The sequence below is a fragment of the Crocodylus siamensis genome, chromosome 5 (assembly GCF_052110815.1).
Source record: "Crocodylus siamensis isolate JL-2025a chromosome 5, ASM5211081v1, whole genome shotgun sequence".
Taxonomy (NCBI): domain Eukaryota; kingdom Metazoa; phylum Chordata; order Crocodylia; family Crocodylidae; genus Crocodylus; species Crocodylus siamensis.
In genome coordinates this window covers 126493932-126521568 of record NC_143399.1, presented here as the reverse complement: position 1 = coordinate 126521568, position 27637 = coordinate 126493932, and the positions used below count along the sequence as shown (strand labels likewise).

Below are 27637 nucleotides of genomic sequence, written 5' to 3'. Positions count from 1 at the left end.
GAGCTTTGATTAGCCCCCAAAAAAGCCTAAGCTGACACTGCTGTCTGTCACACCACAGACTGTAGCCAGCATGTGGTCTGCTAGCTAATGCTGAGGTGTCTGTGTAAGGCAGAGGGGACAGGGGATTCCTTCTTAGTAGGGAGTGGGAAGGGGAGGGGGAGAGCAGGAGGAAACCAGGCAGAAGTTGCTGTGCCTGTAAGTCTCTGCTGGAGCTGCAGCCAGGGAGCAGAGGGGAGGGGCCATCCCGGCTGTGGAGCAGAGAGCCTTGCCCAGCCTAGAGAGCATGCTGGGGTGGTAGGTTACTCTGATTTAGCTTAAACCGGCAAGGGGTCTGGGACAGATGTTGCATAAATCGGTTTGACTCCAATCAATTAAGTCTGATACTACATTCAACCAGCTTCATCTCAAACTGGTTTCAGCCATTTTCCGATTGGTTTATGTGCACTGAACATCTGTTCTGTTACAGATTTCAACCTGTTTCTGATCATTTAAATTGGTTTATGTTTAATGTCTGTCCCTAGCCTTTATGTTAAGTGTCCACATAACACAGCAGTGCCCGTTTTTATTCCTCCTTCTTTCCTGGCCTTGGCATTCCAGTTCAGCTCATTCCTGAACAAGCTTGCTGTTCCAAGTGAGATGTTGCTGCTGTCCCTGTTCTTCAATCATTTGGGCTTCCTTGGGCGAGATAAGGAGGAGAATTTCTGTAAGCCAGCGATAGTTTCCGGGAGGTAAAAAATAAGCAAGTTGATAATATTGCAATCCTTTATTTAACTTTCCGAAGTTCAAAAACAACTGCGTCTCCCCTCTCCATCCCCCCAATTTATATTTGAAATAACTTTTCCTTGTTTAAGGCCATTTCTTTTTGCTGTCTAGTTTCATGTGTCGACTTGAATGTTGGACCTAGGCTAGTGTGTCCGTATGGCATTCTCCAGCAAATTGTATATCTCTCTGTTTGTGCTCACAGTGCAAATGCTTCATGAGAAAAACTGTTTCCTGATTGCATTGGAAATAAATATTGCATGCATTTTTTTTGCATTTTGGAAGAAGAGTGCATGGGGATTCAAATCAGAACCCAGTTTGCCTATATGAACAAGTAATTAGGTTCAGTAAGCTCTTCCTTATACATATATCTGGCTGTTAAACAGAGTGCCATTATAAACACCCTTTGTATAATGCATGGTTCTGTATAACATAAAATATAGGACAGAGCTTTCCAAAGCCCCCAGAGTCCCTGATAGCGCCTGTGTGATAACTATCTCCTCCAGTAAATAAATATGTCTTGTTGAATTCTGTAAGTTAGAAAAGCAGTAAATATCAAACTGCAAGTTTCCAGCTGCTAATGGGGACAGCTGATTTAGATTTAATTGATTTTGTTCCATTCTGTTGAAAAGAAAAGAACGTTAATTTTTATGCCTTTCTGGGATAACAAATAGAGGAATGAGTCTTTGCACTAGGCTAGACTGAGTTTTAAGTTTGCCAGTAGTTGGGATGTTTCCTAGATCCTTATTTGGATAGGATGATACAACTGTGCCTGTTTTATATTGTTCTAAGGAATGTCAAGATGCTCCCAAAGGCACTGGGGTACTATGGTGGAGGATGGGCTGCATCATTTAACATTATGCTCTCCAGGCAAGTGATGGGTTCTTTAAAAGAGGTGCTGTCCTTGATTAGAAGGACTGTGGTTGCCAGAAGTAGCCTCCAGGTAGAGGCAAAAAAAAATGGGGAGGGGATTCAGTTGGCTGTAGCAGAAACTGTGAAAAAGAGGTTTTCTATGCAAGTGAGCCAGATCCTTAGATGATGTAAATCAGATGCATTAACTTCACTGATTTATATCAGCTGGATTAATGTGGATTTGCTTTCATTCTAAGTAATCATCTAGTTGGAAGATTCTTTATTGTTTGCCTACCCACAGTGCAGTGTTAATTATGAGAACAGAGAGGTTTCGGGAGAATGAGAGTCAAGCCTGATGATGATTGAATACATACTTTTGTGTTGAGATGGCACTAAGGGCAGTATCCCAGACAGATTGTATTGGCTCTTATTTTTAGGTGAAATATTTTTAGTATTATTACTTCATAAGGTAGAAAACGTATTTCAGGGGAAGGTGGCAAGAGGTTGTGGGGGGATGGGAAATGAAATATTAAGTTTGTGCCTTTCATCAATCTTTTGGCCTTTTTTGTAGCACAAAGTTTTGTCAGGAGAAATTGCCTTTTCTACCACTGGCTTACATGCATTCATGTACACATTTGGCAAAACACATCCTGTGATTCAAATAAATCTCTCTAATTGACACAAACTTTTAGCTGACATACATCTGTCAGTTCCATGCCGGAGTGGATATGTTCCAGTAACATAGCACAGTTCGCAGCTATAAGCCTTGGTCTCCTACTCATGGTGGACCAGGCTTTCTGCCAACTTAAATTCTCTCTGTGAGGATAGGCAACACTGACAACAGCAGCCAAGTGTGTGTGCATGTGCGTTCCAATGATGTAACAATATTGGCTGCTCTAAGCCAGCAACAGATTTGGCAGTGAAATTTTCAAGTGTGATCAGGCCTTTGGGTACTTTTTGAATCTATACATTCCTACCACTGCCTTTCCCCCTTTCCTTATATTGTCATTGTTCTTCCCTACTGTGCGTTTCCCCTTTCCTCCACCTGACTCTACCTAATTTATCTTTTCCTTAGAAAAGATTTCCCTAGTGCCACCCCCCGTTGCCATTACAACTTTTTGGTCTGCTTGATAGGCGGGCTGGCCCCAAAGGATAAGGATCTTTAGATTTGCAGCCAGGGTTCCCCCTATTCTGAGGCTGATTGGTATGATGTCAGTGGCTGGGAAAAGACTTGGGATGCTGCAATCAGTCAGGTGGTATCGAGTCTGAATAGTGGATGGAGATGGCAATCAGTGGATTCTTTCTGGAGAAAGGAGGGACTGAGGAAGATGGCTAAAAAGGGGAAGGATTGAGCAGGTATTTTTGATAGATGTGTTCCTTGAAACAGTACTTGGTCATATTTTACCCTCTTGTTGCTTCAGGTGTGAACTTTCAGTAACCCGTGTGGTATGATCTGTTTAGGCCTGTGCACATCGTTGGAAAAACATCTACTATGAGACAGAATACATTCTCCCCCATGGTTTCTGTAATATCATCCCACCCACCTTACAGTCCAATGGCCGAAACTTATGGCCCTGCTATGAAGGTAAGCTGTAGTTTCTTTCTTTTCTTTCACTTGTATGCCGTTTGTCATTATGAGTGATTAAGATTATCCCGTGTCCCCAGAATCATATATGGCAAACTTCATATGTATGTGTGCATGTGTATGTATGAAATGTTGGGCCAAGTAATGTTGACCCAGCCACAGCCTAGTGGAAGAATTGCATTGGATGAAAAGGAATGGGCAGTGAGATGATCATTGGATCCTGTGAATTATTCTGTATGGCCATGTTGAACTCAAAAAAAAAAAAATCAAAATTTCTTGGAACAGTGTATTGAGAAAACCTTCCTTTCTTTTATATGAATGTTACAAGGCAGCTGTCATGAGCACACTCAGCTGTAGCATTGGATAGACATTCAGAATGATTGGATAATTGGAGACAATTCCATCCATCTTTCAGAAACATTTTTAGTTTTATGCTGTTGTTTATAAAAGGAGGCTGGTGAGATGAATCATTGCTTTAAAGCCGTTATTTTTAAAATACCTGTATAATGCATTCAGCATAAAGCTGCCTCTTTCAGGTGTTTCTGTATTGTTAATTTTATAAGGCATCTGAGGCCAGCGTCTGACATTTTTTCAGTTCCCCTCAAAGTAGTGTTGTAGTTGAAAATAAATTTAGAATAACAGCGAGATTAAGAAAGTGTATTCCAGAGTTCTGAACAATGGATAGCTCTATCCATTGTTTGCATTGTATATCCTGGGTGTTTTAATATAATTTTTCAGTTTATGAGAAGAATAATCTTTCCTTTTGTGTGCATGTGAACTGATACCATGTTTCCTTTTTTAAAGACTTCAAAAGACCGTCTTTACTCAGCCAAAAGCAATTAACCAATCCAGATACATAAGTACATAATTAAGAAGAAGATAGAATATCTTCAAGATTTGCCAATAGCCCTTAGAAAAACACTCAGGAAACTCTAGAAAGTGTTTTCCTGTGTTTTTCTTTAGCATCGTCCTTCTCCCCACTCCCTTAGTGGACTGGAGAAGTGCTGGGGGTTAGAGGCCAAGAATGGAATACAATTTGATGTGGGCAAGACTTCTCTTCCTTTGATTTCCAGTGTCAGCAACAACAAGTGACAGGCATGCTGATGACATGAGTAAGTGGGGGAGAGATAACACAGTAGACGTCCTTTTCAGTTCCTCCATTGCTAATGGATATGTCTCAGTCTAGAGTTTAGAAAAATGTCATGTGACAGAACTAGATGAATTGTGCCAGAGGACCAGGCTATTTTTCCCTTGTTTTCTTGATGTGGTTTTACATTGCTTTGGATTTTGGTGGGAGACTAGAAGTTGTTCAGATGCAGTAGAGTAGGGGGCTCAAAGATACGCCCCACAGAGCCACATCATCTGGCCCCGGTGCTGGCCTCACTGGGACCCCCCACCCTCCATCTCAGCACGCTGGATCCAGTGCCTACAAAACTGGCTTGGCTGGTCCAGGACTGTACCATATACAACTTCTACTCTGAGTGGTCTGGGACACAAACTGCATGGGGCACCCATTCCATCTGGTTTGGGATGGGGATGTGTGCAACAAACATCACAGAGTAGGCACTGTATGTGGCACAGCCCTGGACTAGCTAGAGCCAACACCAGATGCCTCATGGGGTAGAGGGTACTATGCATGGGTCTCCTGCATGCCAGATTCAGCACCTGCTCTGGCCAGTCCACAACTGCATTGCGTGGGGTGCATGGAGCCCGCTCCAACAGGTCCAGGACCTGCACTGTGCAAGGCACCCACTCCAGTCTAGCTGGAGTAGGATTAGGGCTCAGGGTGGGGAGTGTGAGGCAGGGAGGGCATGGGCTTGATAAGGCCTGTGGACCAGTCCTGGGCCATTCATCTGGCCTGAAGGGACAGATGAGTTTAATACCCCTTCAGTAAAGAAGAAGTGTTAAAACAAAGCTGGGACATCTTGTTAAGTCGCTTACTGCTGTGAGCCTTTCGCAAGTTTGTTTAACCTGTTGTCACAGGTTTCGTTGCAAGCTTATGAAACTTACTCCTGAAAAGGTTGGGACTATCTGAAGAACAGCCTTTGGTTCACAGATTTTCAGTCCCTAAAATTATGAATATGAAGCTTGAATGGTTTTGGCTTCATGTTTGAACCAGCCATTCCAGGTGATCTGAATGCAATGTGAGGAAGCCATAAAAATCTTAATCTGAACTGCCATCCTTTTAATTTGTTTAGGGTGTTTTTTTCTTCCTTTTGGCAGGAGCAGGCTAAGACCTTATTTGTAAGCACTGCATTGCGAGTCATGCAATATTAACTTTTATTACCAATCTACATATATAGCATCACTTCCATTGTTTCTTCTGAGCCCTTGTCATCACCCTGATGCTGTTTTAAGACCTGTTAGTCTGGAAAAAAAATCAGAAAAGTAGTTTCTGGACAAGAAGGTAACTTGCATTTTTCTGTGCATTATATGTTCAAAGCAAGACTGCTGTTAATTTGATAGGATATTTGCCAGGAATTGCTAGAAAATACTAATATGTGTGTCCAGTACATGTGAAGCAGCCAGTGGAAAATTGGCAGTTCTTCATGCAGTAGGATACTGGCTTAATTTTATTGCATGCTAGAATTAAAAGGTAGGTTTAGGGATTGATTTTTCTTCTTTTTCCCCCCATTCCATTGTCCAGACACCAAATAACAAAAATGTCATGTGGGGTGACCGTGGTTTTTGTTTTATTCGTAACTTTTAGATATCAGTACAGTAATCTTAATCATCAAACAGAAGGGACAGCTATGATCTGATATTGAGGGGAGGATTCATAGTTTAACTAGAATCTTTTCATTCTACAATAATTTTAGTAGATTTTGTTAATATTATGTTTTTTGGAAAAAAAAAACCTCTCTCCAGGAAATAGTGTGTGGTCAGGGGGAATCAGTAGTGAAAATCTGAGTTAGGAACAGCAGAACAAACAAAGGGAAGAAGTTAAGAGTTTTCTGGAGTAAATAATTGTAGTGTACCTGAAGTGGTTATGGAGTGGGGACCCATTTGACAAATGCTTGCTTCCAGGTATAATGGGTGAATTCAGGGAGACTAAAAGCAAGCAGTATTCCTCATAGTATGCATTTGCAGAATCAGGCAATAGGACTTCTACCTTTATATATAAGCTGTGTGGCAAATACCACATGCTTACAATGAGAGGAATCTAACAACTGTACTATGGAGCAGATTTATTTGCCATATGCGACATTATATTATGATGATTCTTCATATAATACAGATTTAATAATTAAAAACCAAGTAGGAAATGGAAGCTTCCTGACTAAATGGTATCAGTAAAACAAGATAGTAGTTTCCCTCTGTTTTACTTTCGCCCAGCCTCCCTGACGCAGATGACAGAAATCTGGAAGCTACTGAGACCTTAATGAAAGCAGTAGCAGACCTGATAGTTAAGTGGAATCTTTCTGGCTGAGAGCTAATCTGGTTTGTATGGACTGAAGTGCTTTGTGGTATGGGGTTAGGGTCTTCCAAGTTGTGTTTTCTTTTGATTGCTCCTGGTTTTAGTGGCTGCCAGATATTGCTTGCAAAGAAATGATGCAACTGCCTATTATGTGCACTGACTTAATGATCTGGCAGAGAGGGAAGGTGGTGATTGCTGCCACAGCAAGGGACAATTTGGCAGAGTGTGGAGACAGACAGGATGTGTTTCCTGGTTCCCTGGGGGCAACGATGTGAGAGAGCTTCAAGGAACACTAACAGTGTTATTTTTTATTGGTCAGTTAATAGCATAACAAGTACCCACCCCCACTCATTCAAGTCCAAGGAAACAGAGAGGTCCTCCCCAGGGAGGCAGAGAATTGTCCAGTAGATAATCAGTTTTCTGGAAGGCATTAAGACAGCCATACAGGCCCCCAACTTTGTGGTATAAACCTAAAACCACAGTGTTAGGCCATAAAGATGACTACCATTTCCTTCCAATTTTGATGAAATGCAACAGGAAAGGAGAGATTGAGGTTAAATATGACGGCTTTGGCTTCTGGTACAAACAACTGAGAGCTATCTGTGTTGCTTTAGTCTGTGTATGGAGCAGCTTCTTTTGCTGCTGTTTGGAACTGGCACTTCTTAAGTATCACCTTGTTTTTTGGGGTTCTGGATCTCAGTGGAGTCTCTATTTACCTGTGATTGAATGGAGAGTTCATGGTTTCTGAAGCATTGTACACTTTCCTTTTGTTTGTTATCCTTTTCTTGTGTGTTCGTTCAGGGAAGTGATTTTTCAGATACCCGACTCCTATTATAAATCAGTTCAGCCCTTTTTTTCTGCCTTTGAATATGTCCCACTAGTGCATTTAACTGGCTGCTGGCATGGGGAACCATGGACTAGTCATTTTATTTTTTTTTATAACAGTACGGTGTGCACAGAGCTCAGCAGAAGAATGAGAGAGGCCTATCGGTATTAACACCCCAACAGCTTTGATTTTTGCCAAAAGTGATCACTATGTGGGAGTAGGCAGAGCTACCAAAATCATTTTATGGATAGTCCAAATTGAATATAAATGTTAATTTCTAGATATAAAAAGCTGGCAAATTTGAACTAGCTGATCATGTATACCTATGCTGTGGTAGCTACTAGCATGCACTGAGGTGGAGGAAAGTCCCATCAGCTTCCAATTTCTCATGAACTGTCACTGTCATTTGGAATTTTGCTCGGACAATGGCAAGGTAGTGCGGAGGGAGAAGAGTGAGGCCAATATTAGATACGCAGAGGGAGCAGAGAAATGAAGAATTGAGATCTGAGAGGTTGGAACATATCCATCAACTTTTGACTATGAGAAAGGCAGTTTTGACCTAGTTTCTGGCCTGAATGGGTAGGTATTGGAGCTTTTAGCAGATAAAACATGGTAGTCTGGAAATACTGGGTGCTGGCAGCTTTAGTAGCAAGACAACAGGAGGTAAAGGCATTCTGAGGCTTGCAGCTCTCTGATAGCAAAACAGTATTTCACAGCCTGAGACCACCACCAGCAATAGATAAGATGTGTGGTGGGGGACAGGTGGCCTGAAGAAGGTTTTTATTTTAAGGCATGGACTATCAGAAGATTAGAATCTGGATATCACCTATTTCACTGACACTGTGTTTGTGCGTCCGCGTGTGTGTATGTGCACGTGTGTGCATGAGCACACAATTCTGATAAGGTATTCTGGTGCCTCACTTCCACTAATTTCAGTGAGAACTAGATGTTTAAATACCTTTGTGTATTTGAGCTTTAGTATATCTATGCTGTAGTTAGTTACCACACTGTAGAAGTGGCTAATGTGACCATATCCCACAAGAGTATCATGCAAAGAAATTGTTCAGTATGTGTGAAGTGCTTAGATAATGCAATGATATCTTTCTCCAAGTAGGCTGCCCACTATAAAGGTATTTTTATGCAATTGTCCAAGTCAATCTGCATTTCAATACTATCCAGAAAAATAAGTGTATTAAGAGATATTTATTCAAGTTAAACTGGTTCAAGTCTCCCTTTCATTCACACAAGGCAGTAGAAGCGTATTAGTTACATAAACACTTGGAAATTATGTGAAACAGTGAGATCCCTAGCATGCACTGATATAAGGAAAAGTATAAGCAGTTACTTGTGTGAAATATAAGTCTGTTAGTTTAACCAGACAGTGTTGGCAACATAAGTGACTTGAAAACACATCTTACAAAAGCTGTACAGTATGTCCCATTAAAATGTGAGCCTCAGTAGGCATGAAAACCAGCTTATTGCAAAATCATTTAAATCTTGAACAATCCTCCATCATTCCTAACCATTTACAATTCATTTTATTTGTTTAGGTCATTGAAAGAAGAATAGCGCAGCTGTACTGACATCACAGGATTTGTAGTTGGCTGTCTAAATGCTAAATTCCTAGGAGCTATCTAAATGTCTCTGATGTTGATGCAGTTCTGTCTGGTTAAAGTCAGAGCTCTGTATTTGCCACATTGGCAACTGATCACATGATCTTAAACTTCTAATTGGAAAATCCCAGTTGGATTACTTGTGTAGGGAAAAGTTAGTTGTGTCCATAGTCATTTACAGGATTGCATCTCTAGTCTCACAGGCCTTGAGGTCCTGTAAGTGCCTTAGCTACAGCTTTCCATCTCCTCCTATCTTGTGCAGTCTCCTTCCAGTTTGTCGCATCTTTGTCTAGCCATGAGTTTTTATGCTATCCTTCCATTGTTGCCTTAGTCTTTCCCAAGATGTGACACCCTCCACCTCAGCTTCCCAAATCTGCCTTACGTGCCTTCTCTTGTTGGTTTTCAATATGCCCTGCCTATTTAATTTTTATCTTGCTGAAGACATCAGGTGTTGTGGTAAGGTTCACAAATTCTTATGTTTTCTCCTGCGTATTCTATTTTCTTGTACTGCACCAAATATTTTTCTTAGTGCTTTGTTTTCAAACACTTGAGCCTTTTTCTGTTTGCCTTTGTCAGTGTCCATGATTCACATCCATATAAAAGGACAGGTTGAACAATTGTACTATACAGCTGGATTTTAACCTTTCGTGAGATCTTCCTTGATGCTTTTATTTTATGCAGGTTCAACAGGTATATATCAGCACTGTAAATTCTTGCCTTGATTTCTTCAGTTATTTGCTTGTCCTCCGTCATTACTCTTCTTAAATATTTAAATCTCTCTAACTTTTCCACATTGTTATTCTGTATTCTTATCTTCCTGTGATCTTGAGGTTTATTTCTGGATTGATCATGTATGTGTAGTATTGCTGACTTTGATACCAACCCCAACTTCTTTATCTCTATATTCTTTTGTACCATTTCCATTACCTTTCCTACCAGATGGATATTATCTGTCTATGTAAATACCTGGTTTAGTCTGTTCAGCTGCAGACCTTTTCCTCCTCCTTCAGCAGCTCTTATAACCTTCTTAAGCTTCACACTGGAAAGCATCAATGACAGTGAATCCCATTGTTTGAGCTCACCACTGATTTCTGTCTGGTCTGATAGTATTCCCTTGATTCTCAGGTAATTTCTTGTTCCTTCAATGCACATCTTAATAAGGTACACTGTTTTTTTGAGGCATTCCAAACCCAACATGACTGACCATAGTGACTCTTTTCTAATATACTGATAAGCTTTGACAAAGTCTATGTAAACTTGATGTACATCTTTCACAACTTCCCATTTTTTTCCAGCGATAATCTTACTGACAATATCTAATCACTGGTTCGTCTCTCTTTGCTGAATTCATGTTGGTAATCTTGCACAATTTCTCATGCAAATGGGAGGAATTGGTTTGGCAGCAGTTGAGAAAACTTTGTATGTTGTGTACAGTAAGGAGATACCGGAATAGATATTACCCTCTCTTTGATCACCCTTCTTGTAAATTGGGCATATTATTGCCTGTTTCCATTGTTCAGGCATTCTTTCCTCTCTTCAGCTCTTTTTAATCATCTTGTGAAGGTGGTACTTTAATACTTCAAATCCGATTTTTAGGCTGGAATATTGTCAATCTCTGGTGCCGTATTCTTTTTTTTTTTTAACATGAATCAGTATGTCCTCTAATGAAGGCTCTACTATTTTGACTTCAACAGTTTGATATTCAGCAACACTTCCTTCATTTTTAGACTCTGTTTAGAAGTTCTTTGAAATATTCTTTCCAAACCTTCAGGATTTCTTGTCCATGCTATCATCAGGTTCCCATGTTTGTTATCTATCACTGTCAACCTTGGCTGGTAGCTTCAAGTTTATTCAACAACTCCTTTAAATAAGTCTTGATTAATCTTTTCTTTTCCATTGCAGCAACTTTTTGTTTTAAATATTTATGTTTGTTTTTCTTTATTCATTTCTCAGTTTCTCTGCAATAATCTTGATATCACTTTTTCTTTTTGTTTTTCAGTCTTACTCCCATCTTATTTACTGCTGCTTCCTTCACTGTTCTGCTGAATATTCCCTGTCTCTCTTTGGTACCTGTATCTTCCATATCTCCTAGTGCCCAAAATTTGGTGTAGAGTTCTAGGTGGTATTCTTTTTTCACTTGCAAATTTTTAAGAGCATCTGTGTTGATCCTCTCTACTTGAGGCCATTATTTCAACATGTACCTTTAGATTGCCTTACGTTCACTGGTACAGTGACTTTGGTTGACATCCTGGCAGCAGTTGGCAAAAATCCTGCTTATTTCAGTGGGTCTAGGTTTATGACAAAGTTATACAGAGCCTGATTTAAAACACACTAAAGTCCATGAGAGTACACTTTTGAGTGGTACAACATCAATCAAAGAGAGCAAAATTGTTAAATGCATGTTAGATTGTGCTGCTTGATGGATTATGCCAATACATGATAGTGAGGAGGTAGAACAAAGGAGAAGTTCTGGAAAATGTAAATATTAGGATATATTTGAGTATCCTTGCATCTTCTTGTGTCATGTTAGACTTAATTAATTTAAATATTTGCCTGGTTTAATTTGTTGCATAATGTACACATTTGGTGGCAGGCTATTTTGATGCTGAGTTGTACTTTATTTGTCTTGAGGAAAGTGTGTAAAGAGACCATGAGCCACATCTGTTTGGATCTCAGAGAGGGTTTCTAACAAGCTATATATAGGTGATTACCTTTACATCACCGACCTGTGTCTTGATAATGCTGGAAGTGACTGAAAGGTGTTACTTGTAAGTGAGATCAGTGGTCTTTGTAAACTGAATTGGCTCTAGTTTTCAGGTCAAATCTTCAGCTGTTCTAAATCAGTGTAGTTTCATTGTGGAGCTATACTGATTTCTATCAGCTAAGAGTCAGGCAAATCCATTTTTCAGTCACAGCAAGCCAAGGAGTCAGTGATCTTAGACATTGATATACTTTTCCTTTCACTGAAGTGGTCTCTCTAGGACAGTGGTTTTCAGCCTGTGGTCTGCAGACTCTTGGAGGTCTGCAAACTGTCTAAGGGGTCTGTGGAAGGTTACTATGATCAATCAGAAGCAGTGGTGTTGCACAGGGGGTACATGTGCACCCCCTGAGAGCACTGGTGCATCCCCTGACAGGCCACACTCCCTGCTTAGGTGATGGGCCGGGGGAGTTGGTGGGAGCACCAGTGCCCCCCTATGAGTGCTGGCTGGGTAGTGGGAATGCTGCAGCCACTCCCAGGAGCACCGTGGCCACGGTGAGTGAGATCAGCTGTGGGGGACCCCACCCCCACCGAGTAAGGTGGCACCAGTTGCCCATGACCAGAAGTACGTGAATACTCACACTTACAATTCAGAGGGGCCGCACCTCCATTTGAAATTTCCAAAGGGGTCTGCACCTCCATTCAAAATTGTTCAGGCATCCACAAATGAAAAAAGTTGAAAACCATTGTTTTAGGATAAAGTCAAAGCATGATTCACCTGTGTGAGGAAGCTTGCAGGGGCTACACCTGTGGATAAACAGAAGAGAACATTTTCTAGAGCTAGCTATCTCATACTTTATTTTTTTGTGGAGAGTGGGGGGAAGGGGAGACATGGACCAGAGAGTGTGACTATATCTAAAAAAATAAAAAGAGACAGTCATGACTTCTCCAGAGATTTGAAGCCTGTACAGAGTTGTTGAGGATTTGGAAGACTGTCCACAGAAACCAGACATATCCGATACTGAATGAAACCCAAAGTGAATGCTGAGCTAATTACTTACAGGGCAAGTTTTCAAATCTAGAATCAGGAAGAGTGGATTGTTCCCTAGATTGCATCCTTTAAAAATAAAAACAGATTCCTTTGATGGACCCTAGGGTTACCCATGCATGTGCTCCAATGTGTTCTAATGTGTCTTGATTAATCAAGTCTGCTTCGCTATCTAATGGGAATGCTCTAGCATTTCTGTAGTGTCACATGTATAAACCCCTGTGGGTTTAAAAAATGACTACTGGGGTACTTCAGTTAAAGCTTATCAAATGAGCTTTAGCTAAAAGTATCCCATGGTTTAGTTAAAACGGCCCAAGTATGGCCATTTTTAAACACATAGGGGCTTAATATACATGAAGCTGTGGCATTTTAATGAGAGCATCTGTCTGGGAACCACTCTAATTAAAATGCTGTCCCCCACCCCTGATTACGCGTATAGGCAGCCAAAGTGTCTGTGTGAACAGACTAGAAATAGGCCAATTTAGGCCTATTTAAGGATGAAGAACTAAACTTAGCAAAAATTTGAACTCTGAAAGGCTTGCCTGACTAGTATTTTTCCAGAAAAATAATACTAGGAAGAGAAGGCTGTGCCTTCTGGTCCCTTCCCCTTAGATGTTCAGTTTTAAGTGCACACACAAATAAATCTGTTCTTGCTAGGAATGTCAAACTCAGTGAATGAGGGTATATGAAGTTACTAATAGTGTGACAGGGATCACCTTTAATTGCTTGATGTAACTTGGTAACTTTAAGGTGAATTTTTGTGTTGCTAGTGGAGTTGCTGACTAACTTTGATTCTGAAAACTATCCTGCTGAATCTGCATGGAACCCCATTGCTTTCAACAGGCCTCTGATGGATCAAAATGTCCTCTACACGTGTTTTGCCTTGGAGTTCAGGGTCTTATTTTACAGTAACTATCACTCCCTGGACTTTCTCTAATTTAAAAAAAAATCTGGACAGTCCTAATTGTTACAGAAATAATAATTTTGGTAGTATTGAAGTGATGACCCAAAGAAAAAGATATCACCCACAAGAATTCTTGCTTTTTCCATTATTCACTTTGCTACTTGTTTACTAGTGAACTTGTTAGACCAGAAGCATTCTTGCTACTGTGAAATGCTAAATTATTATTATTTTTAGTTATGTCATCATTTCCCTGTACATTTATAAAGATGCATCCATGGGGCGGGCCTTGGTTTATTATGAAGTCCCTTTTGTCTTTACTATAGTAATGCAGCCCATGAGGAACTGATTTGGTTCTAAAGATGCAATTTACTCAGTAATTCCATGCAAATTCCTTTGTAATTTAGCAATGAGTTAATGGTTACATATAATATAGTGTTACCAAGGTATATGGTGAATGTTTTCACAGAATAAATTACTCTTTTTCCCTGGAGCCCCCTTATCCTTGAGAACATGTTGTAATATGCAGGAAGTAGCAATGCATTGCAATTGCACATTTATTGGTTTGGTAAAGCTTTGGAAAAAAATGTGCAGAAAATAGTGATGGGCTCAAGCTGCAAAATTCAGAGCTAGATTTGTGTTGGAAATATTTCCAGGGTGGAGGGAATGGTTTTCCTGTTTCTTGAAAACTTTAATGATTTTGAAGAAAAAATCTGTTTCACATTAAGATAAAATGAAGATCTTTCCAAGTTGAAAGAGAAAGACATGTACACCCAAGAATAGCTGACAGCTCATTGTACTCACTTGGGGCGCAGGTGAAATAAGGTCTTATGCCTACTCTGCCTTGTTCAAACTGAGGGGTTGAAGTTAGACCTTCAACAACCTAGGTGCCCTGAGTGCCCTAAGCACTAGGTTATTAGGTAGTCTGAGATTAGAGGCAGTTTCCAATTGGAGCTTTTGCCCTTTATATAATTAAATATATACACACTGGGCTTTAGAGTTGGTTTCTTTTTGGCCCCACAAATATTTAAAATTTTATACAAAGTAGAACAGATCCAGTAGAGCAGATTGTGAGAGATCTACAACAAAATAGTCATGTGCCTAGTTGTTAGGTCATTCAGTGGGGAGATGGATAATGAAGTGTTGTAGATCTGAGCCAGGCAGAACAAAGCCTTCTGTTTGTCACTCCTGCATCTGCGGTGAGTGTCACATGCACGTTGGGTTCTGGGATTTTTTCAGGGACTGTTTATATATTTTATAAGAAATAAAACGGTCATTGACTGAAATGACTACAGGAAACATCCGTATTGCAGGAAACGGTCATTGGCTAAAATATAGAAACAATCTTCGGAGCAGTGACTGAAACTCTGGTGCCCTCAATCCCAGAGGGATTGCTTAAACCTCAGGCTAAAAATGGCATTGAACATGAGTTTTTCATGTCTATGGTGGGTGCTTTAGCTGCTAGGCTGTCAAATAAAATAGGGACAGCAGCCCCATCTCTTCCTCCTCTGACTGTGTTTTTAAAGAAAGGTATGCCTCCTCCCTGGTGTTGGAAAAGATTGTTTGAGGTGCCTAACTTGAGGAAAGCGTTCTAGAGTGAGAACCCGAGTGGATGAAGTGGCCTCTCGTGGCTCAGAATTATGTGCTTAAGCCCTGCAGAGAGGGATGGCTTAAGTTATAGCCCAGTCATCAGGATTTTTCACTGAGTACTTAAGTCATTCCTCACTCAGTGCTGGCTGTTGTGAATCTCATTTGTGCTGCCTCACTTTCCCCATTCATTGTGTAGTAATCTAAGTAGCTAACACACATCTCTGGATTCCATTCCTGGAAGGAACCAGGCACCTTAAAAATTAGGTGTTGAGACACTAAGGATAAAGTTGCACATTACACTTAATCCAAACTAAAGCTGTGGAATGTTAAGCAGTGTTCAAGTTAGAATATGCTGTGAGAAGTCACATGTTAAGGGTTAATACTGTTTTGTGCCTGCACAGCTCTGACTTGCCATTGCAGGGCTGGTAAACTGGGTTGTGGCTAGGAGCCAGGATATCCTGGGTTCTCTCCCTGATTGGGGGAGACATGGTTTGGGAGTGGTGCATCCTGGGATGCTGCAGAACTGGAAACCTTTAGTTTGATCTTTGTGGAGTAGACTGACGTTACGCTAATAAGAGCTGGGTAGCACAGCCCAGAGATAGCTTGCACTTGAAGTGATGTAACTTTGAAATGTTTAGAGATCACTTATCATGAGTTAGCAGAGCTTTAATGTGTGGATGCTTGCATTTTAAGTGCCCATACTGTTGTCTAAGTGTAATGTGTAACTTTACCCTTTGTGAATTAGGTGCTAAGTAACTTGTCTAGGGCAAAAAAGTAAGACAATGCCAGAGCTAGAAATACACACCAGGGATACTGATCCTACACTTTTGTGGCAAGTACTCAGCAACATTTATAGTAATGTGTTTGGACAGCTCAAATGGAACCAAGGGGACTGTGTTGCTTTAAACTGCACGGCGTTAATTTAAGAGGCAATGCTGTTGCTGCTGTTATGTTACCAAGACTTCATGTTCAATTTCTGGGTTGGATTTCTAACCCAATCTCCATTGCTCTGCCGTGTTGAATTGTCAGTGGAAAGTTATAGTCAAATCACAGGTAGGATTTTTGGTTGATGCTGTCCCTCTTCAGCCAAGACAGGTCAACTGTAATTTTTGGCAGTATCTATGTACAACATTTCTGAGGTTCACTGAGTTTCTGAGTTCTTTTTTTCCTTCTTCCACTCCAGTTTATGAGTTTTGTGTCCCCTTGCTTAGCAGTGTGTATAGAATGAAGCAAGTGAGCTCAGCAAACTCTGAGCCCCATACAGCTAGAACAGACTGAAATGACTGTGATTTGTTTTCCTCCTCCCTTCTCCAATCTAGAGTATAAGAAGAAATACGGGGAGGAACATGGCTCATGTCAGGCTGGGATTGCAGGCTTCTTCACTGAGGTGGGTAACAGTACTTTTGATGAAAAGTTCAGTTGTGCGGACGGGCTTTCCTCTTATTTTGCTATGTGTACAAGAAAGGAGCTTGATATATACAACATGCCATTTGCAGCTATCCATGTAGTTAACATATTTTATTTAATAATATTCTGACTTCAGTTGTACAACAACCAAACACCCACCTTGCTCACACAGTCTCCTCTCCTACAGGCAAGGAAACATTTTGGTTGTGGAGTTTTGTACATTGTGTGAGCCTATGAAGTAATCCCCATATGAATGGCCTTATGCATTAATGCCCTCAGGAAAGAATAAATGAATTTTGAAAACACATTGAGAGAGTATTTTATTGTACAGGTCCTGTAACATTTTTTTCAGGGTTCTCCATTGTTAGATTAGCTGCTTATACATATTATTTTAAAATACTCTTCCATGATTTTTTTTTTTTTTAATATTCCTTAAATTTTTTAATATTCCTTAAATTCAGAAAACACATTGTTCCCTGACATGTCCTAGCCATTCTTTCTGTCTCAGAAATGCAGATGATGAAACTGGTATTGTGGATTATTTCTTAGACTATTTCTTAATTACATTAAAACTTGATTAATTTCATTCCTGATTAAAAATTCATTTCAGTTCCATCTGGGATGAATTTGGTCCATTGGCATTTGCTGTTAATCATGTAGAAAACCACATTCCAGGTTTTACTCTAAATTTCCTAATAACATGTATATCAAACATATGCTACCTTCACTTCATTGTACATCTCTCTCTTTTTCTCCTTTTCAAAATTAAACAAAATATTCCTATTATTTTTTAAAGTCAAGATAGCAAAAAACAAAGAGTTTTCCATTTACATATGATTTTGCACAGGCTAAGTCCCACAGTCATTATCTATTCAATGATCCCCACCTCTTGTCAGTGGGATTACTTATATCTGTCATTTCTGCTGATGCACAAAAAGGTGCAGGACAGCAAGTATTAACTATTTGTTTAGTGAAATCTGGAGGTAAGAGAATAAAACAAAGAGAGGGAAATCTGGGGAAGGAATTTTTGCTTTTCTCTTCCATCACTCCTATTTTCTTTCTCCTTGTATCTGGTTCCTTCATCCTTCAAAGTTGTCATAGGCTTTCCATCATAATTACATCATTATCTGCTGTTGCCATTACCCTACTGGGGCCAAGGCTGCCTAGTTCAGCTGCTGTGGTAGAATAGTTTCAAGTTAGCTATACCACCTGGCAGTCATTTTAACTTGGCAGTTTAGAGTGCTTTGGAAAGTACTAATGGATGCTTAGCAAGAAGAACAATAGCAGCTTCAGTAGGACAGTTTTAAAAGTATGATCATCAAAAAATGCTGTGTGCAATGGGAAAGAAGTGGAAGAAAACGACAACTAAAACCAAGAGAACTAAATTCAGAGAAAAGTCTGAGCAAGTCCAATAGTAGAAGAGAATCGATGTGTGAGTTGGAGCCTTTTACAGGATCACAGATTTTCTTACCTCCTATTCTATTGCTTATATTGTTTTCAAGGTCTCATATTACAGCTGTGTCTGTGGGGTATTATCCTGATGTCAGAGGGTGTCTGAGTTGGCATAGCTTACAAGATGAGGCCCCTATCTCTTCTTTTGCTTCAATTGGCATGATAGATAGAGTTCTTTTAGCATTGCTAGAATTGATGTCACTACCCAGAAAGGAAACTGAAGCAGTGAAAATTGTTTCATTTGTCTAATTTGTACACCACTTTTGAATTGGCTGAAAAAATTGATTGGCCTGGTTGGTATAACTAAAACTAGGGAACACCACATGGAAAAAAAAAAGGAATAAGATGTTTCCAGATAAATGTGGATGGGTGGCAGCTCGTGACTGTTTGATAACAGGAGACATGTCAGCAGCAGCTGTTTCCTGGCTTCTCTGGTCTATCAAGCTTGTTTCTTTAAACCTCTGTCACCTAGTTCAAAAGATGCTTGAACTTTTAGTGTTCCTGCCTTATGGAGCTTTAGCTATTTCGATCTGAGCAGGAAATGTAGATAAATAGCTTCCAGGTCAAATAGGTAAGCCCTTACAGTACACTCAGTCCTGCTGATGCTTGTTGTTTCTGCTGAGAGTCAGTCCATTGTCCCCAAGGGCACAGCTACTCCCAAGAGCAAAACCTGCTGGTAAGCATCTCTATTTAGCTGGCTGCTTTGTTTCTTTTCCTTGGTCTGACTGTAGTCCTGTCCTTTGATTGAATTATGAAATGTCCTTATTCAGTATCCACTTAACTGGAACATGCTGGCCCATAAGAATATCTCCAGTATTCTGGTAGCGGGTGCTGTGTGCTCCACATGATTACTGGTTTAAAATTCCCTGTGACTGTCTATAGACAAACAGGTGAGGAAAGCCAGCTGTTTGTTAGAGCAAAGAAAAGACACAAAGCAACTTTGTACTATAGGCTTTCTGAATTTCACAGTTTGTCTACATGGGACACAGATTTACATATATAGTTACACGGCTTTACAGCAATAATCCATGGTTAAAGCAGTGTGCTGCCTTATCCTGAGAAATGGTGCCTTTACATTAAGCAGTGTTGGAGTAGAGAATAATTTCCAGCATTCTCTACAGAGCGTTCTAGGAGCAAAGTCCCTCTGAATTTAGGGAATTTAGAACAGGATTTCCCTTCACAAGATCTAGGCTTATTTCATGTTCTACTTAAGTAGGGCTGTGCGAATAATGGCTCTTTCAGCTTGGTTGTTAAACTGGAAAAAAGGGGGGAAAATGGTTTTATCTGAACCAAATTTATGATTTTTTCCCCCAGTTTTATTGTCAAACTAAAAAAATAAAAAGAATTTCTGGCTTGTCCAACACAAAGCAGTCTGAATGATCTAAGATGCAGTGTTTCAAATTGGCTCACTGTCAGAAGAGTGGAGTGGTGATGGTTCCATTTTACACAACAGCTTACCTATTAGAAGACTTATCTGGGATGAAAAAGACAGGTTCAGTGTCCTCCTGTGCCCGAGAGGAGTTTAATCCACATCTCACCTTCCAAGAGAAGTACTTTGACAACCACACTGTGGTGTGTACTGAGGTAGGGTACTCTAAGTCTGTTCAGTGGAGCAGGAACTGGAGCTCAGGGCTGTGTCCAGATGTGCATAGACATTTAGTTCCCCAGGGACAACTAGTGGCAGTGAACCTTATGTCACTGCTAGTTGTCCCCAGGGAATGCCCGTGCCATACACGTGCTGGTGCGTAGCAAGTTGACCCAGGTCAGGTAGTAGAGGCTGAGGCCAACACTGGGCTGGCCCTAGGAGCCTTACCTGAGGTCTTGGGGGCCTCCTGGGGCTGCAGCAGTGGTGATCCTGCTGTGCAGAGCCTGGCTGGAAGCAGAGTGTGGCTCCAGCTGGCCAGGTTCCAGCTTTGGGCAGTGCATGCTGCCACCGCATGCTCAGCTTTGCTTTTTTTTTTTTGTTTTTGTCTATGGGTCTTTCTGACCCTTGGATATCCAGGGGTAAAAAAACCCTTTCATTCTGCTCCCTTGCAGCATGGAGAACAAGGGAACGGGTGGTATGTGGCACCACAGATATGTCTGTGGCACACATACCACAGTTGTGCTCATCTGGGTGCGGCCCGGGTGTCCAACTAGCTACAGGGATTCTCACCCTCTTGTTCTCTGTCTCAGTACTGTAGTATAATGTACTTTGTATTTTATACAAAGTAGAACAGCTTTAGTGGGAAAGAACCTCATCCCTGAAAGTTTTTCATAGCCAAACGTTTAGGATCCTCTCCTAAGTGGAGAGCCACCTTAGATCCTGCTGTGCCACCTTAGATGCCATTAGAGGATACAAACAGAACAAACACCACACCTTATAATTTAAAATATATCTCAAATGCTGCAGGAGAGTGCATCAGTTTTCAGGGGTGGGGTTGGTCAGGGATCTCTCTTACATCCTAAGAACATCCCAGCATGGGATTCACACATTAATCTAGGATCCCCTATTTAAGAAACTAGACTTAACCTCTGGAGCTCTGCATCGTTTTCCCTATCACACGCTAAACGACTCAGAGTTTCATCTCTTTTCACTCAAGTCTGACTCCTGCATCAGTTTTTCTATAGAGGCACATTACTTAAAATATTCTAACACATTTAGATAATCTTTTCCTTTTAGAAACTGTAATCATACTTCTGTAAGGGTGAGGCTTTTACATGTTGCTTTAACTTTGGTAAGCTCAGTATAGAACATGATGCGCTTCCAATAGTTCTTAAATGGGGGTGGGGGGTTAGTGGGGCAGGAGGGGAGTGATTATTAGTTCCTTTCTCTCCCCATTGTGCTTTCTTTGCAAACCAGCAGAGATGCCCTTTTGCATCCTGACAGTTGATTAAGTGAATTCCAAGATTTGTACAGTTTTGCCTAAGAATGATGGTTCATTTATGGGAAGAGAGGAAAGAGTTCACTCTGAAAATGAGCTACATGAGTCAAGCACTGGGCTTTATTTCCTGTGGAATTAGGAATGGAGAAGAGGAGGGTACACGGAGCAGACCAGTTTGTTCAGGAGTGGCTGAAAATTACCTCAGAGAACAGGAGCAAATTTAATTTTCAGTTCCTTCACATCAGATATTGCCTGGTTTTTATTTTGGGCTTATATTGACTCCTATTTGGCCCTTTTTTTAGGTCACAAATCAAAGTTTTCAAATATTATTCTTAGGTTTGGTTTTTTTTCAGCTGTGTGTGGCATTCAGCCAGAAATCACTGTGTGTTTGATTTTACTTGGAGATCAATGCCTCTTGCCCTCCCCTTTTCTACTGCTACTACTATATGAAGTTTGTGGTTCTCACCATTTAGAATGATGGGAAAACCTGGTGGTTTGCTTTGCAAGGATTGGTTTGAACCTTTCTTTGATTTTTAGCTCAGAAGGCTTCAGTTAGCTTGTTTTTTTTTTTGCTTTGAATGCTAGGTCCAAGTAAAACCAGCAACTCAAAGCAAAACTCTTCTAAAATGTTAAAGACATTTTGGCTGATTTCTGGTCAAAACAATCTATAAGCATGAGTTTTCCTCTACCTGGAACACTAAATCAGTTTACCGAGGCGTAAGTAGCCAGTTCTGCAGCCTGGACAGTGGTGGCACAAGTTGCAGTTGGATGTTCACTGTTGCAGGGGAGATGTCATCCCATTTTTTTTTACCATTGATGTGTGTTGAGAGGCCTTTTGACCACCTTTGGTGACTGCTTCTGGGCACCATACACTGCCATTGCTAAACTGTCTTTCTTGCTGCAAGGAATGTTCAGTATGTAGCAAAGATGGGAATGGGAGGGTGAGGCATCCCCCCAGCTCTTTTCTGGTGCCCTCTCCCCGCTACATACACTCAAACAAATGTCTGGGATCATGCTCCACTTGCCTACCAATTGTCATGCTACAGTCAGTTTAGGTCACTGGTATAAATTGTAGTGGATCTTCATGGTGGAGCAGCACTATTTTACAGCAACTTGAGCATCTGTCCTTTTGAACCCATAGACTAGTCGTCTTTAGCAGATCATTAGGAAGTTGGAAGTAGTCAGCAAGAGAAGTAGATCCAGTTGGCTGGTTGGGATTTTGTAGTTCATTATGGATTTTTTGGTTATTTGGGACCCTAGGAGTTTGCAACAACTATGGGAGGAGCACTTGTTGGAAGGATGACTCTGTGGGCATGTTGGTAGCTTACAAAGTTAATTTTGGATACTTCTTGTGGAGGTAACAGAAGGGACCAGCAGAATTCAAAGCATTCAGGTATTCCTGTGAAATAATAGGGGTGCGTGAAATAATTCTTGTACTTGGAAAAAGAAACCCTTGGAGGATGTTTGGGATGGAAAATACTACCTTCTTAGAGGCAGATGCTTTGTTGGTGTCTTGATGTAAATTTGGCCCTGTACACAACTCTACAAAACTTGGAATCTTTCATAATTTGTGCTGGCTCCCTCCCCTCTCCCCGTTTTTCTTTTCTCTCTTGTAGGAGCTTGTCATCATGGGAGCACCAGGATCTTATTACTGGACAGGAACCGTCAAAGTGTTAAACCTCACTGACAACACATATTTCAAACTAAATGATGATGCTGTGATAGCTAGACGATACACATACCTAGGCAAGTACTATTTTTTTCAGTAATTCAAGAAAAGACCAAAAGAATAACTGGCTGGATTAAATGGTTTGATAATGATGATTGATTACCTAACAGAATATATAGGAAAAGAATGAGCAGGGCTTTTTCCTTGTTTAAACATTTCTACTCTACTCTAGTTTCCTGAGGAGAATAGAAAATATGCTTGTGTGTTGGGAAGTAGCCTAGCATATTAGAAAACTAAGAATTGGACTGTTAGTCAGGAGCTTCTCTGGAGTTCTAGTGTTGCCCTGATATAAACCAGCTATGTGGTACTGAATCAGCTGACCTGTCTCTATATCTGTTTACATTTTTACCCGTAAAATGGGCATAATGTTTTTAAGTATTTAATGGCAGACTGATAGGACACATAGCAGTACATAAGTCATGCATTAGTGACAGAAAGAGATCATGGAACTAGAGGGTAAGGGTTTGAGTAGATTTTGTAGGTTAACACGTCCTTGGTTTTGATTTCTAGAGACCTTGCTTAAAAATTGATTAAAGTCATAAATGTAATTAAAGGTAATTTTCTCCAGTGCCTGGGAGTGGTATCAGGACCTAGGGAACTCCTGCAACAGGCAACAGTCTAAAAACTCAAACTGATCTCTTTTCTTCCTTAACTTATGTTTTTCTTTTTTTTAAAGAATCACTTAGCACAGTGGTTGTCAACCAGGGGTATGTGTACTAAAAAGGTTGTAGGGGGGTATGTAGAACTGATGTAGCCAATAATATGGCTGATAAACGCTATGTGCATGCGTGACGCCTCAGTGCAGTGTGCAGGTCGCCAGGAGTGCAACCCAGTAGTGTGGACAGCAGCTGGGTCTGGCTGGTAAGTCTGTTTTGTGGGAAGGGGCATGGGAGGGACACAGATTGAGGCCCCAGCAGTGGGGGAGGGAGTGGGGCTGAGGCAGGGGCTGCCCAGCTGGGGTGGGGTGTGGGACTGAGCCACTTGGAGGGGCAGCTCCTGCCATTGTGCACACCCCCAGGAGGGCATGGGGGGTGTGCCCCTGGAACTGCACGTGGGGTGGGGTGGGCTGGGCTGCCACTGCGGACTAGGGCAGTGCCGAGCTGTTCCCGGTGGGGTTGTTGGGCCAGGTGGCAGTGGTGCTGGGAGGGACACGGGGTTGAGGGGGCTGCAGCCCCTCCCAGAGCTGCTGTCACCCACCCTGAGCACAGCCCGGCCCATCCCCAGCTGGGAAGAGCCCAGTGCTGCCCTGGCCTCAGCCTGCAGTGGCAGCCTGCCCCGTCCCACATACAGATCTGGGAGTACCCGCCCCCCATGCTCTCCCAGGGTGTGTGGAGTGGTGGGAGCCACCCCCTGCACCCCCCGGCTGAGCCACTCACAGCTCCATTTTGTGCTGTGCCCCAGTTGTGCAGTGTCTTTCCCTACCCCCAGCCCCACTCCCTTCCTCGCCGCAGGAGCCTTGGTCTCCCCCCTCCCCCTGCTTAAAAACAAGAAAAAATATAAATGGGTACATGAGCTGAAACTTTGAGACAGAAGGGGTACACTTGTTAAAAAATGTTGAAAACCCCTGACTTGGCAAAGGCTACTTAAGGATAAGTAAATGAAGAGATTGTGTATGTATTTAAAGACATATAGTTTTTGCCACTGATAGACCTGAGTTATAGTGTTTATCATGTGGACAAGAGACATATAATTCACAATGGAGGAGTTAAAAAGAAGACAGCCTTAGAAGGGGAAGCTCTCTCTTTAGACACATTACTTGTATATCATTTCTCATGCGCACACACTTTTTTTCTTTCTTTTGATGTATACTCATGTTTTTCTTGTTATCCAAACAGAAATCTTTTTAAAGCATTAACTTTACTAACCTCTTCATCTACTGTTGTTTTATTTTTTTTTCTGTGAACTAAAAAAACATTTAATTTTCCAAGCCATGATGGGCAGTGATTTTAACTGAGACAGCACTGTTCTCTCCAGCTACATGAGACTCACAGGCATGAAAGTGATTTCTTTCTGATGATGTGGTCACTCTACTCCGTGTGTGCATGGTTCTGTTTTATTGTTTCTCATTCCTTTTCCATCTGGATTCTTTGTTAACTAATTGTTTTCTATGCCCCTCTTGCCTCTGCCTATACTCTGCTAGGTTTCCACCCACACCTTTGCCCTTTTAGCTTGCTTAAAAACAATTAAACATTCATTGTAATTTCCTGCTGTGACGTGCTCTTGAACTGAATGTTGGTGTGTTCCTGTACAAAAATGAGTGCCTGTTGCTTTTTGCATGATGCTGGTTATCTACACTCTAAAGCAACCGTAGAACCCGATCAGCTCTATCCAGATGGCTGACCTGTTTCTCAGATTTCTTCCTTTTTGTGATTTTGTTTTTTTTTTTTTTCTCTTTCTCTTCCCCCTCCCCTTGCCCTACCTCCTGCTCAGGATATGCCGTGACAGCAGGTCATTTCTCTCAGCCGACTACCACAGACGTTGTAGGAGGAGCCCCTCAGGATGGAGGCATCGGAAAGGTGCGGCTTTTACTCCAACAATAGAACAGTTAAATGTGACCAGGTTAAATATAGTGACTCAATTCCCATTAATGAGGAGTCATGAGATTTTATCTGAAGATTAATTTTTGACTGGTTTGTCTGGAAGAGGTAAGGGAATTGGTGAAGTCCTCAAATTCAGTCCACCTGCCCCTACAGGCACCTTTACTGCCTTCACCCCAAACCACCAAAAATAATTCTTTATTTTGGAGATACAGCTACCTTGGGAAAAAATTACAAACTTATGTCTTTAAAAAAATATTCTTGTTGCACATAACACTGAAAATCTTCAGTTTGTTTTAATTCTTATATTTGACAGCATTTTGTGCGTAAAATATTTCAACATTTCCCCATTGATTTGAATGGGTTTTCATACTGCAAAAGTGAAAACAATAAGAATACGTGGGTGCAAAATTAGTACAATTGAAAGCCTTCCTCAAAGACAGGTGTAGTACATGAAATTACTTTTAAATCCATTTTTAAAGTTTTTTTCCAGTTGGTATCCTCTTTATAATTTTAAATATATGGACAGTATCTTTGTAGTATTAGCATCTGGATTTGCACTGGGTGAATTTAGAACCCACAGTAATAGAGTGGACAAACACACAAAATGGATTGATATATACACAATTTGCATGTATGAGGACAATATTTAAAGATCAAATCCTGTAAATACCTAAGCATATGACTTTATGACTTTATGAGCTTGAGTAGCCTCACTGAATTCTGTGGGTTACAGATATGCCTAAGGGCTTTCCCTGAGGCACTGTATGTTTTAGTGATTTTGCCAAAATCTTAGGATGATTAAGCAGCTAAACTATAGGTAGAATCCTGGCTCATGGTCATATATGTTAAACTCTATACCATGCTCTTATGTATACTGCTATAAAACTGGGGATAATCTGTTTTATGTTGATGTATTTAGATGAATTTTCATTTCCTTTTCAAACAGTTTCCAAAGGAAGCATCTGAAATAGTTGTAGTTCTTGCTGTATAATTCTCTTCAGTGTATTTCCTTGAAGCTGTCTGTATACCTATCTGTTAAGGGCCTATTAAAACCCAATACATAAGTTAATACATCAAGTTCTTGGATCAAATCCACGATCAACTTTGCAAATAAAGTGGCTCTTTTCTCTTATTACCTGAAACGACACCTGCTGGACAGAAATAGATGGATTGGCTTCAAATTCTACTCTTGCTGTGCCGTGAGCCAAAGAATGACTCAGGAGTTCTGTAGAGACTTGTTCCGCTTTTACAATTAAGTGGGATTTTAATTAAATTATTTTAAGTTCTTCCTTTTTTCTGTTAATAAATACCATGTACAGGTGAACTGCAGAACTGCTCAGAGAGTGCTGATAGCTCAAATAATGTTAGGGTATATGGGGCTCCTTTGGAGCAGATGATCAAATAGGTTAATAGAGACAATCTCCTTTATGATCTTAAGCTAATGTGTTTTACTACCTGACTGATTAGGCAGTCAAAAATAATTGACACCTGGATTATGGTTAAACAATTTGCTACATTATAATTTGTTTCACCAGTACTTCGGTCTAATTTTTCTACAGAAATGAATGTATACGTTTTTTATGATACAGATCTCCCTCTGGCTGCTGACAGATGTGGAAAAAAAAGTGCTTTACTGGAAGCACCAACACATTAGTTTGACCTGGCTCTGCAGCGTCTGTATAGATTGGGTGCTTCAACGGGGCTTTTTGGCACTTTTATCTTAAGCCAATTGAATCAGCTATTAGATAACAGTGCCAAAAAAGCCCTGCTAAATCGCTTAATCTATACAGATGCTAGGCAACTAATACAATGCTTCTGGACATGAGCTAGGCTCAGTGTGCAAGCACATCAAGTTTAAATTAAAGTTCTGTTTTGTTTTGTTTTGTTTTTTTTAAATGTCTGTAAGCAGCCCATGTGTTTGCATGCATTAAGCTTATGCGTTTGGAAGCCTCCAAACTTCCCACCAATTTGACTAAGTTAGCTTTCCACAGATTTGCTCATTGTGGCTTGTTTGCCATCTTGTATGAATCAGTCATAACCATAGATCCTGGTTTTCTCTGTTTAAAAAAAAATGCAAATTCTCTGATAAAAATTCTTGAATTCTCTGATTAACAGCCCCGCACCCCAAATCCATGTTTTTTCTGTGATTAAAATGAAATGCCACTATATACATAGGTATCAGTTGAACACAGTTTTATTGATATATTTACAATTTTAAAGCAGTATAAAAGCCTACCAGTGCTTCAATCACTATAATAAAAGAAACCCTAAATAACTCTAAATGTTGGCATTTGATTTTGGGTTTTTTATCATGTAAAATCAGAGCTCCTTTGCCCCCTTTCCTCACCAGGATGT

The 27637-nt window shown here is 40.7% G+C and overlaps 1 protein-coding gene across 1 annotated transcript in view; it reads left to right on the top strand.

Annotated features, from left to right (window-relative positions):
• ITGA9 (integrin subunit alpha 9) overlaps window positions 1-27637 on the top strand; it is a 354975-nt gene that overhangs the window by 22526 nt on the left and 304812 nt on the right. Inside the window, exons 4-7 of the mRNA XM_090050256.1 lie at window positions 3073-3196; window positions 16610-16677; window positions 22630-22759; window positions 25173-25258. Of these exons, the coding sequence (XP_089906382.1) occupies window positions 3073-3196; window positions 16610-16677; window positions 22630-22759; window positions 25173-25258 (408 nt within the window). The remainder of the gene's footprint in view (window positions 1-3072; window positions 3197-16609; window positions 16678-22629; window positions 22760-25172; window positions 25259-27637) is intronic.